At 55.0% G+C, this 11,539-nt stretch overlaps 4 protein-coding genes across 4 annotated transcripts; 3 read left to right on the top strand and 1 right to left on the bottom strand.

The window, feature by feature from the left end:
• Window positions 1–3,098: 3,098 nt before the first annotated feature.
• On the top strand, window positions 3,099–4,102 carry PG994_007552 (uncharacterized protein; the record flags this gene model as incomplete). Its single annotated transcript, XM_066858961.1, has 3 exons — window positions 3,099–3,343; window positions 3,467–3,763; window positions 3,853–4,102. The coding sequence occupies 3 exons, from the start codon at window positions 3,099–3,101 to the stop codon at window positions 4,100–4,102; spliced, it is 792 nt and encodes a 263-aa protein (XP_066715903.1).
• A 553-nt stretch (window positions 4,103–4,655) lies between these two features.
• Window positions 4,656–6,491, bottom strand: PG994_007551 (Beta-glucuronidase; the record flags this gene model as incomplete). Its single annotated transcript, XM_066858960.1, has 4 exons — window positions 4,656–5,162; window positions 5,204–5,561; window positions 5,634–6,261; window positions 6,323–6,491. The coding sequence occupies 4 exons, from the start codon at window positions 6,489–6,491 to the stop codon at window positions 4,656–4,658; spliced, it is 1,662 nt and encodes a 553-aa protein (XP_066715902.1).
• Window positions 6,492–8,046: 1,555 nt separating this feature from the next.
• Window positions 8,047–9,734, top strand: PG994_007550 (succinate semialdehyde dehydrogenase- variant 1; the record flags this gene model as incomplete). The annotated part of the gene is made up of 2 exons (XM_066858959.1): window positions 8,047–8,178; window positions 8,256–9,734. 2 exons carry the CDS (start codon window positions 8,047–8,049, stop codon window positions 9,732–9,734), a joined length of 1,611 nt encoding a protein of 536 aa, XP_066715901.1.
• A 478-nt stretch (window positions 9,735–10,212) lies between these two features.
• PG994_007549 (uncharacterized protein) lies at window positions 10,213–11,438 on the top strand (the record flags this gene model as incomplete). The annotated part of the gene is made up of 3 exons (XM_066858958.1): window positions 10,213–10,272; window positions 10,366–10,995; window positions 11,022–11,438. The coding sequence occupies 3 exons, from the start codon at window positions 10,213–10,215 to the stop codon at window positions 11,436–11,438; spliced, it is 1,107 nt and encodes a 368-aa protein (XP_066715900.1).
• Between the last annotated feature and the right edge of the window lie 101 nt (window positions 11,439–11,539).

Raw genomic sequence — 11,539 nt, 5'->3', positions numbered from 1 at the left:
TCGAACTTATAGGCATGCCAGTCAAGGAAACGACAAATGCACTCATATATTATCCATTGACACGTGAGATTACGGACTTGGGCATATTTATGTACTGTAAACACTTCCTACCGATTGACGAACCTCAACGTCCAATAGGTATGTTTCGAAAAGATTGTTTCACAATAGGCATGGGAAGCTTTCGACGTAAAACCACTGCAGTGTCGACATTCATTACATGGCCAGGGATCCGAGGATAGGTCAGGTGTTATGTCTTACGCAAGTAAAGCAAATACGTAGGAGTCTTGCGGACACGCGCGAATGTATGTATGTAGCTATCCAGAATCCCATCCGCACCAGACATGGTAATCCTATAATTCCCATCAACTCAGGTCTGGCTCCACCACCAGTGCTCCCGTTTCATGCAAGTCTGCCACGATAGGGTTTTACGTCAGTATAAATTCATGTGGCAGCATCAATATATATCTCGGCAGTTGATCTCGTCATCAGCCTGAAATGGCGACAGCACGTCGAGAAATCCTCCATTGAAGTCAGAAACCACCCAAGGCTCGGGTCTCCATCCGGAGTGCCCATTCTCTGGCATACATGACTGGGCACTAGCATCAGGGGGGTCTAATTCTATGCATGCGATCGTCGATCTGAGCGGTCCAGACCAGTCCCTGCACCACGCCGAGACTGAGCCGCCGTCGCACTGCTCGAGCTTCGAGCGCGGAGGTTAAGCCGTCGGTCGCACGGCGCCCTCTGGCGCCAATTCTCGTGGGAATAGAAACCAGTTCGGGGATCAGCCCGCCACAGGGCAGAACCACGGGCCCGGGAATCCATACAAGGACCTTCCAAACTCGACCTGGAGCGCGCCGTTCGGCTCCAAGGCTGATAAGATCTTATCCACCTTCGTCATCAGCATGTATCCATCCATCAAATGTAGCTGATCCGAGCAAAGCACACTGTGTCGACGACACCCCACTCACTAAAATGGCTCCCACCCAACCTCTCACATCATATCGTATCAGAAAATCGTCTTTTCGATGGTACCAACATTTGCGCCATCCACTTCCAAATCAGCATCCGGAAGACCCCTAATGAACTATCGACCGTATATTTGCTCTTAGCAGCGTACAGAGTAGCTGCATGGGTTTTCTCTGGTAGCTGCCCATCTCACTGGGGTCTACAATTGGATGGTTTCGAAGATGAGGTGAGACCTAGTGTACGGAGTATGGCTAGATGGTATAGTCTGCCTGCTGATAATTTCAAGAGTCACTGACTCTCGAGTTGGTTTATAACAGGGTGTCTTCTCTTGTCAACTCTTATTCCTCCCATTCACGTTCACATTAGCCAGTAGGCCGATAGTCCATTCTGACTGCTGTGAGGGGTGACCCCATTAAACTCGACCGCCACTTTTCATCAACGGTGGCTTGAGCATGGGAGGCATGCGGTGAACCTCCCTAGGTTATTTGGTCAGTAGGCTTCAAACACATGAATGAATAAGTCGCGCAGTAAGTGTTGACAGTGGTTTGTATAGGCGTTAACTAATATAGTTCAACAGGCAGGTTACAATGTCAGGTTTCTAGCTTGTTGCTGGACCAAGCACGGCCATCTCGTAATCAACAAAGTGTAGGCAGCGCAAAGCTTACAGATCCTCACGCACGTATAGCTCGGCTAGAATCATTCCGATAACTGGTGAGAATATTTGTATGTAGCCATGGTATGCGCAGCATGTCAAGAACTTGTCCTCCGTAGGGTGTAGTTGTGATAAAAATAGAAACACGCCAAAAAGGACAGCCTACCCCAGCCAGCCCCCAAAGTCTTGGAGGTGCCTTCAATCAAATGTATGTACGGCGTACGGAGTAGATCCCTCTAAAATTGATATGGTTGTTGGTGGTGTGCCCAACTCGTTTGACAACACCATGTCGGAGCAGGCTGGTGCCTTGAGGAGCATGATTGCGTGCAACCCTCTCTAAGATACAGCCAAAGGTCTGTGACTGTAATTGCGCACTGCGCATGGGAGACCACCAAGATGCAATCATCTGGTGTCTCGACTCCACCATCGTGTAATGATTGTGCAACGATTGTCAGATTCGGGGGAGTCCTCGTACGGTGGGTGTAGCGTTTGCCGCTACAGGTCCCGCCATCACCAACTCAAAGTCAAGCGCTTCGAGGCTCCTCGCATGCAGCAGGTAGCTGGAGAAGCTTGTCACTTGCCGAGCCGGCGGTGGGTGCTGCTGCTGTTGGCTGTTGGACAGAAACTGGGGAGGGGGGCCAGGGGGGAAGGCTGGTTGGATAATGTGGTTGGTGGTGTCCAAAGCCACCAGCCAATGAAAACTCGGCATCGAACCCGACGAATGCAAGCCATGATTGCCATCCCTCCCAAACCCCAAGCCTTTGAATGCGAGTCGGTCTTTCATTGGTTCTGCCAGATGAGATGCCCTGCTCCTCTCGAGTCCCCGACTTCCCGAGTCCCTTGAAATCCAGTTCTACTAAGCCGAGGGTTACATGAGGGACGATGATTGGTCGTCTCCACTCAAATCCCCCGGCAATTCCTTGGAGTCGGCGCTTACGACCTGCGCGAGATTCCCGAGATTCCCCTCTCATTGGTCCTCATTGGCCTCAAGGGACACTCTATCACCATGCAAATCCAATCCGTGATTGACCTGCAGCGCGTCCTTCCGCTGCTGTTGCGGGCTGTTTGCTGACGCCCAGTAGTAGTAGTCGCCTTAAAGACGGGACGAGGCCAACTCTTCCAGCCCGCCCCCCCCCGAACTCTCCTCTCCCTGTGTCTTATATGTGCTTTGCTGTGAATCTTTGCTGTAAATCTTTGCCGCCGCCGTCTCCTTGCTGTGATATCGATTCTGCTTCCTTTTTTTCCGGCTACGAGGAAGCCATTCGATGTAAAAGAAAGTCCTCCGACTGCTGGCAGCCAGCGAAGACAAACGTCTCTTAATTGAGAGAGCACTTCGAATTCTTTTGCATCCGTCCCGCCCCCCCTCTCCGAACAGCTCGATATACGTTGGGCTGGCTTATCGCGAGCTGGGAAGCTTGCGCCTCCATTCGTGCTCGCCTAACTTCTTTGGTTGCGGGCCTACTACTGAGTGACCACCACCATGGTCTACAAGATCCTGCACCGAGAATGGCGGTCGATAAGGGCGATGTGGTATTTGATGATATTGGAGCTGTTGGGTACTGTCGCTGTCCTGGCTCTTTATGGCATCGCACAACCGGATCTGTATCGCACACAGCTATGGCGAGCCGGTGACGAGATGGGCTTCAATTCGAGTCCCAATATCGTACTATACGCATATGCCAACTATGAGCCGCTGCCGCACATACCATTTGTCTGGACAGAAGCGTAAGTCTTGTATTGCCCTCTTTCCCCCCTCTCCCCCTTTCGCCTCAAATCAGGAGAGAAGACAGAATCAATCAAGAGCAGCGACACCGAGGGAACAAACAGTTAGACTTACACTCGAAGCAGTTTAACCAACTTCAATGTCGCCATCTCCGTCATCAGCCTCTTCGTCCTCATCACTAAGATGATTGGCATCATCATGCACCTTTGGTACCCCCTGCTCGCACTGGTGTTCAACGTCTCGCTCGTCGCCCTCTACGCCGCGAGCACCTACGGCCAGGCCGGGCCCGACTACGCGGACCCCACGAAGCCCAGCCCTGCCGCTTGGTACATCGCCAAGCCCTGCAGTGTCGTCGCGAACCAGAGCATCCAGAAGTCGTGCGCCATGGCCAAGGGCACCTTTGCCGCCACTATAATTATGCTGTAAGTTTTTTTCATCTCCCTTCTCGCGGACTCACGATAGGTCATTTTCCCCAAGTACTTACTTACACGCGATGTTCTCTCCAATACAGTACGATCTACTTGGTGAACTTGGGCCTCAACATCTGGGCCATGCTCCCAACCGACAAGAAGAAGGGCTTTTACGAATCAGACGACGAGGAGGAGGGCTCTCCGGCCGCGCCCAAGGGCAACAGCCACTGGGAGATGACTGGTGTCCCGCCCACGCCCAGGACCGGCGGGGTGGCCGTGCCATTTACACCGCGGACCATGGCGTTCAATACTTTGGAACGAAAGCTTCCTCTGCGGTCACAGCACGCATGAGCAGTCGTCGATTGGTTGCGGATGGTTAAGAAGAGGACGAAAATTTGCCCGTAAGGTTTGGTGCACAGCAGATTTATATATATAATTTTCCTTATGGTCAACTCGGTGCTTGGAGTTCTCGGGGCAAGATACGGGATACTTTGGGCCAAGTGATGATCAACAGGCCCGCCCGTTGGAGACACGATGTTGTCCTTCGATGCGCACCCATTCGCTTGTAACGTGGAGCGGGTTTGAGTGGTTTTGTACGAATACTGAATTAGAAATAGCGACCCGCACATGGGCTATTGCGAGATTACGATGAGATGGCTAAGTAATTACAGAACAATTTGCCAGATTTAAATGTTTGCCCGCCAGTCTATTGGTGTTTATAAGTGCCGTAATACCCCTAAGAGATTTCTTGCCCAAAAGCCACGAGCCATCACATATTCGGTCAGGTCTAGCTATATCTGCATGTAGGATATTGGGGTAGAATGTCCTGTTCTTGCGGACAGTATATCGTTGGACATTCGTTCGAGTATGTTCAAAAATGAAAACTTATTACATATGCGGCAAATCAAGTTCTCCTTTTCCTAGCCGGCCTGTTAAGGGTCTCATCCGACACTCCCAGCGTCACCATCACGGCCTGCGAGTCCGGCACCGTGATGTTCAACGTGCCATTCTGGACCTGGACGGTCTCGCCCACCGTCACGTTGGCCAGCCGGACGGGGCGCCCCTCGTCCAGCTCGTAGTTGTAGTTCCAGCCGTCCCAGGTGATGCCCGTAATGGCGTCGCTGCCGTTCGCATAGAGCCGCTGCACACGCGCTGTCGTCGTCCCGCCACCAACAAAGAAGCTGTATGCCCGCGCGGGCCGCGGCGGTGGCGGGCTCGGGCTGCTCTGCCCACCACTGCCATCACACCCACAGTCGACGGCGTGCATGCTGCTACTGCCGCCGCTGCTGGTATTTGTGTTGGTGTAGTTGTAAGCGTTCATGTTGATGATCATGACTCGCTTCAGGCTGCCGCCAACGTACGCCGCATAGGCGGCCTCGGTATCGCCGCCAGTCAGGGGTAGGTGGGCGATCTGGACGGGGCGATGCGCAGGTTCCCCAGAAAGGCGGCGACCGCGATATTTCCATAATAGGGGGCCTTGGTGCCGCGGCTAGCGAGGGGGGTCTCGATGGGCTGCCACGAGGCGTAGCGGTAGTCGGTGCCCATGTGCATGTGCACGCGGCGGATGCCGAGGGCGGCGCAGTAGAGCGCGAAGTCGACGCCCCACAGCGCCGCGCCGAACGCGTTGGACAGGCCCGGCCGCCCCTGGTTGTAGAGCGAGTTGGCCTCGCCCATGATGTGCGGCACGTCCTCGCCCGGGTGGACGGCGTTGTACTCGTCAACGTGCGCCTCGACGCTGAGGCGCGTGCGCGTGTGGTTCATCAGCGTGCCCTGGAGCGTGACGCCGGGGGTGGCGGCTCCGCTGATGTAGCTGCAGTTTCGAGGGTTAATTCATCATCATTGCCTAGACAGTGGCGCTGCAACGAGGTTGGAATGAACTTACTTGTGGGAAGAGAAGTACTTGATGTTCTCGGTATTATCGAGTCCAGCTGCCCAGGCTATCGGGGCCTTGAGGTGGTTCGCAACTCCGCCAAAGGACGGCGCCATGTACTTGTATGTGTCAATGGACGCGAGACCTGGGCAGTTCTTCCGGAAAACGCTCTTGATGACGGCCACACCGTCAAGCCACTCGTTGACATAATCAGACTCGTTGTAGCTGGAGGCTCTCACCGGCCCTTGGGCACTCGTGGCGAATAAGTCGGCCTCATTACCATATTCCCACACATACAGCTTGTCTGTGCCGAGTGCCTTACAGGCAAGCTCGGCGGTCTGGGTTAGAGTGTCTTGGATCCTGGAGTCGTGGTTGCCCCCCATGTTGAAGCCATGCGAGAACTTGACATTGGGCCATGTGCTATAGGACTCGAAGAACGAGGGGCCTATCTCGATGGTCGTCGGGTAGTCCGGCGACCTGGTGACATTCACGGTGCCGTTCAGACCCACCGTCAGGTTCGCATTGTAGATGGCATAGTCTTGCGTATTGCCACCAACTCGGATGTACGGCTTGTCACCTTGCAGGTAGCCGATATTGTCGAGTAGGTTGTCCGAGAACTTGTTTGGACTACTTTTATTTCCTGAGCTGTATATCAGTCGTGATGATCATTGGGTTTATGGCAATGACAAGTGTATACTCACCAGCGAAGTCGGGGAACGATGCGAACTCGATGGAGTAGCTGAGGAAGCCATCCAGCGGAGTTCCTGACTTGATCTCTGCAGAATCAATACTGATTGCAGGCTGTCGCACCTGACATAACACAATGCCAGCGCGGAGCAGCACCAGCCCTATGTTTTGTATAAGCCGCATGGTGTCGTGTTTGCCGCCGAAACTGGTAGTTTGAAATCTCGCAGAGTGACTCTGTCTCCGTGAAGCTAGATGACCGAGAAAAACGGCTGCCACCTGACTAGAGGCTACGACATGCGCTTTGTCTGGTGCTACCTTGACAGGATTTCAGGATGGTGGCGGACGTGGGCAGGAATGGCCAAGGTCAGTCCATCGCTTTTCGCCAAACATGTCAACTAATCCAAGAATCCCGATGTGCAGAATACCCGGATCGACACACCTTACATCATCATATTAGAGTATCTTAAGATTTCCAAAGACGATACCGACGCCCTCATTGGAGCAAATGAGGGTAACGCGCAAAGCCGGCACTATGCCAAAGTGCGGGGGATCCAAGCACAGGTTCATGGAATCTGGCTGGCTGTTACTCCGTTGCGCTATCATACGGCAAATAGATACCTGCATGGAAGCAATTAGTCTTCATTGCAAACTGAAACAACCACACGAGGCAGTCATAGCGACTCGTGTTATTGGGACGATCATGTGTATACCATTACCAATGTTCGGACAAACGCCCTGGACTACTCACGCGATGGAATAGAGGGAATCCTCCCCTATGCTAGCTATTGCAGCGGTATATCTCCTATCCTGATTTTTGCAGCATGTGCTTGGGTTCAGGAGTATGGGATTCTTCCATGGGCCTAAGCCAAGTAAACACATCGCCCCTTGCTGACCTGGCACGGTGACCAGGGCCTCCATTGTTGGTGCGCGCGCAAACATATAATCGACCTACAGGTTGCACTTATACCGAAGTCAAGCCTATGTATAATAATCATATATTTTACAGTGAGACTGACATGACCAGCAATGAATCGGATATTTAAAGAGACACTTGACACGAGAACAGCAGGTGTATGCGACACAGTAGTCCGACTTCGGATAGGGAGCCTTTGTTTCCCTTGTCGACAAACGCCGTGAGATATGGGACTATCGCATAGCAATCTCGTTGATAAGCATAGTGGAGTTATTTGTGAGATAGTAAGAGTTATAACTGCGCGGGTGATAGGGGAGTGCAACGATAGCCTCATCATGCCCCCCGTCTAGTTTGCAACCTAGAAACGACAGGTACGGAGTTTGCGGAACGGCGCTGAAGATTAGAAGAAAGATATCGGCAAAGTCGCAAAGCCCCGCCCTGTTCTCAGCGTGGACCTGCTGTATTGGGAGATAACCTCACTACCCCACACCAAGCTCCTCAACCGAGGGGCACGCCGCTGTGGTGGTGTCAAATCAACGTCACTTGTCGCAACCCACTGGTATGTGTTCTGGCCGGGCGCTGGAGCTGGAAAATAGGCTACCTGCATGTTCATGTTCGAATGTTGCTTGTCTCCAAAACTTTCATGGAAACGGGTTGAGTTGATGTGTGTACACCCCATACTCATACACGTCCGCCTCGGTAGTCTTGTCCGCAATCTTCCTAAGTAGATGTTTGCCTCCGCCCATCGGCTTCTCGTCCCTTAAGTAACTGTTAGATTGCTCGCGTTGCCGTCCGCGGGGTGCTTGGAATCCTCCTCTTTTCACCATGAGTCTCCTGCGAAGCCTGAATAAGACCATCGCATCATCCGCCAGATACCCCATCAAGTCCAGCTTCCAGAGATCCACGCTTCCTCTCGTAACCACGCGCTTATCCTCCAACATGTCGCCCGTACCCAAGGTAGGTGTTATTGCTCCCCAGCTGCTGGGCGCCGATAGTAGTGTATGTAGCTAGCTAATCAGCCTCGCTGAGAACAGTTGAAAGACCCGTCGCTCTTGAAGACCGACGTGTGCTACGTCAATGGCGAATGGGTCAAGGCCGCCTCGGGCAAGACGTTCGAAGTTCATGACCCGTCGACCGGCAAGCTGATTTCCACATGCCCCGAATTCGATGCCAAAGATACCGAGAAGGCTATTGAGGCAGCCGCCACCGCCTTCAAATCCTTCAGACACAAGACGGGCCGTGAGCGGTCCAAGATGCTGCGCAAGTGGTACGATCTGATGACGGAGAACGCGGAGGACCTGGCGACGCTTATCACCTGGGAGAACGGCAAGCCGCTCGCGGATGCCAAGGGCGAGGTTACCTATGCGGCCAACTTCTTCGAATGGTTCAGCGAGGAAGCCCCCCGCATCCACGGCGACCACATCCCAGCCTCTATTCCCGGTAACCGCATCGTTACCATCAAGGAGCCCGTCGGCGTTGTAGGCCTCATCACGCCGTGGAACTTCCCTGCCGCTATGATCACGCGCAAAATCGGCCCGGCTCTGGCAGCGGGCTGCACCACAGTATGCAAGGCACCTGGCGAGACGCCTTTCACCAGTTTGGCTCTCTGCGAGTTGGCGCACCGGGCCGGCATCCCCAAAGGCGTTGTGAACGTCGTCACAACCATGAAGAACACACCGCAGATCGGCGAGCTGTTGACGACACATGAAACCATCAGGAAGGTGTCTTTCACCGGCTCGACCCCTGTCGGAAAACTACTGATGAAGCAAGCTTCGTCAACACTGAAGATCATGTCCATGGAACTGGGTGGAAATGCCCCGTTCATCGTATTCGACGATGCTGATGTGGACGCTGCCGTGGCCGGCGCTATTGCCTCCAAGTTCCGTTCGTCGGGCCAGACGTGTGTTTGCGCCAACCGGATCTACGTCCAGGAAGGTATCTATGACGAGTTTTCCAAGAAGGTGGCCGAGAAGGTCAAGGCCTTCAAGGTTGGCAATGGTTTCGAGGAGGGCATCACCCACGGGCCCTTGATTCACGACCGGGCCGTGTCCAAGGTTGAGTCGCACGTGCAGGATGCCGAGAAGCACGGTGCCCGGGTGCTCGTTGGCGGACAGCGGCTGCCCGACCTGGGCTCCAACTTCTTCCAGCCCACAGTCATCACCGGCATGACGAAAGACATGGCCATTGCCTCCGAGGAGACCTTCGGCCCCGTTGCTGGCATATTCCCCTTCTCGACGGAGCAAGAGGTCGTGGATCTGGCCAACAAGGCAGAGGTCGGACTGGCAGGCTACTTCTTCTCCCGCGACTTCCAGCGCATCCACCGTGTCGCTGAGGCGTTAGAGGTCGGTATGGTTGGTGTCAACACTGGTCTGATCTCCGATACTGCTGCTCCTTTTGGTGGTGTGAAGCAATCTGGCTTCGGCCGCGAGGGTTCAAAATACGGCATTGACGAATACCAGCACATCAAGACGGTGACCTACGGTGGCATGGGCCAACCTCTTCAGAACAAATAAGAGACAGGTAGGGACTTGTATTAATGAAATAAACTGCTTCCAATATCTTTTCTTCGGCATCTCATTGATGAAGTGCGATACCTTTGAGTGTGTCGCCCGTCACTCTATGAATCGACCCGTGATTCCGTGAAACCAATAACCAACCAATTCTGGACTAGATCATAGGCTCTAAAAACACATATCTACACATAGGTAGATTTAGCAAAATGTGTCACTGGACTTCTACGGAAGAAGTAAGTGTATAAAGCCTTGATTGATGCAAGCAACTGTTTTGATCGGGACGAGGGGCTCAGCTGGATTAGCTCTAAGCGGATTGGCTGCGCCCGACCTCAGCCAATCAAAACTGGGCCAGTACGTACCCGTGAACTTTTCGAGCCACTGTCCAATTCACCTCTGAAATTCTGAACCCTGCCGCAGGTGATTTGGAAGCAACACATCGAGCGAGGCACAACGACCGCTCAGCCCACCACCACCTCCAATGCTCCGAAATCCTCTACAATCCGCCGTGGCCCGCGGCGGCAGGCCCGACCTGCACCGCGTGGCCGACGGCATCGCCTCTTCCCCTCCGCCAATTCTCCATCGCGCAGGCCCGTTGTGACGAGGCTCCCCCGACCGACCCACCGGCCGCCAGCGCTCGGCGGCGGCTATCAAGGAACTCTTTTCCATGACCCAGAGGGACAGAGCGCCCCAGGACAACAATCCCAGCCGCAGCAGCAATGGTAACAACAGTGACGGCACTGCTGCTCCTAAGCCACGAGCCCCCGAGGCACCCAAGATTATCAGCGTCAGTAGTCTGCGAGGCGGCACCGGAGGACGATTCACGGGCGTCAGAAGAACGGCTCATGGCGTATCGACACTCCCTGGCGGCGGTCCTGGCGGCAACGTGATCCGCGGCGGTCTGCCTGGCGGCTTCCGGGGTCGAGGAGGGGTAATGCGCGGAGCCTTCGGCCCCGGCCGAGGCGGCTTTGCTGCCCGAGGAGGAGGCGGCGCCGGCGGCGCCGGTGGCGGACGCGGAGGAGCCATGGCAGGAGGCCGCGGCCGTGGTGGTCGTCGCCGAGGCGACGATTCAGACGACCGACCGAACCGTCGCAGGGACAGGCCCGACAGGGCGGAGGAGGACGCGTACAGGCGGTTCGCCGCCAGTGGCTCCGAGGACCCCGCCTACGACGCCTGGGTCGAGCCGCTCGAGCAGGGCACCGTCCAGACCTACAACCCGTCCTTCGACCTGATCAAGGACCTCGCGGGCTACGCGCCCGCCATCGCCTCCTCGACCACGCCCTGGCCCAGCACGCCACGGCCCTGACCCAGACCCGCATCCTGGGCGGCGGACGGGCGTATTCCTCCGACGACATCCCCGGCCCCGAAGATGCCAAGAAGCAGTACACCGAGGGCCACGGCGTCTTCTTCCCTTCGGAGGAGGCCAAGAAGCTCATTAGCAGGAGGGCCGAGATGGAGTTCCAGGACCCGCCCGAGGAGACGAAGAGCGCGATTCTCGACGCCGCGCTCCTGGGCAAGTACGAGGGCCCCAAGTTTGCGCAGCCAGGCGACCATTTGGGCAGCGTGAGGAGCTACGTTAAGCGGGACGGTACATGGAACGCAGATGCAGAACGCCGAATCGAGGCCAAGATCAAGTCGCTGTTGCCGGCTCAGCAAGCAGCGGCCGCCGCTCGGCCAGCTCCTGAGGGCAAGGGTGCTAAGGCGTAGGCAGAGCTTCGGGAGTGCGCATACTGAAAATCCGAGCTGTGTAGAACGATTCAGGCATGTAAGACCAAGCGGAAACACTGTAATATCATACATAAACACAC

This window comes from Apiospora phragmitis, assembly GCF_038363925.1.
Source record: "Apiospora phragmitis strain CBS 135458 chromosome Unknown utg000007l:1.0-2108841.0:1.0-2111359.0, whole genome shotgun sequence".
In the NCBI taxonomy this organism is placed as follows: domain Eukaryota; kingdom Fungi; phylum Ascomycota; class Sordariomycetes; order Amphisphaeriales; family Apiosporaceae; genus Apiospora; species Apiospora phragmitis.
Note: the sequence above shows the minus strand (reverse complement) of the source record. Positions and strands in the feature narration are given on the sequence as shown.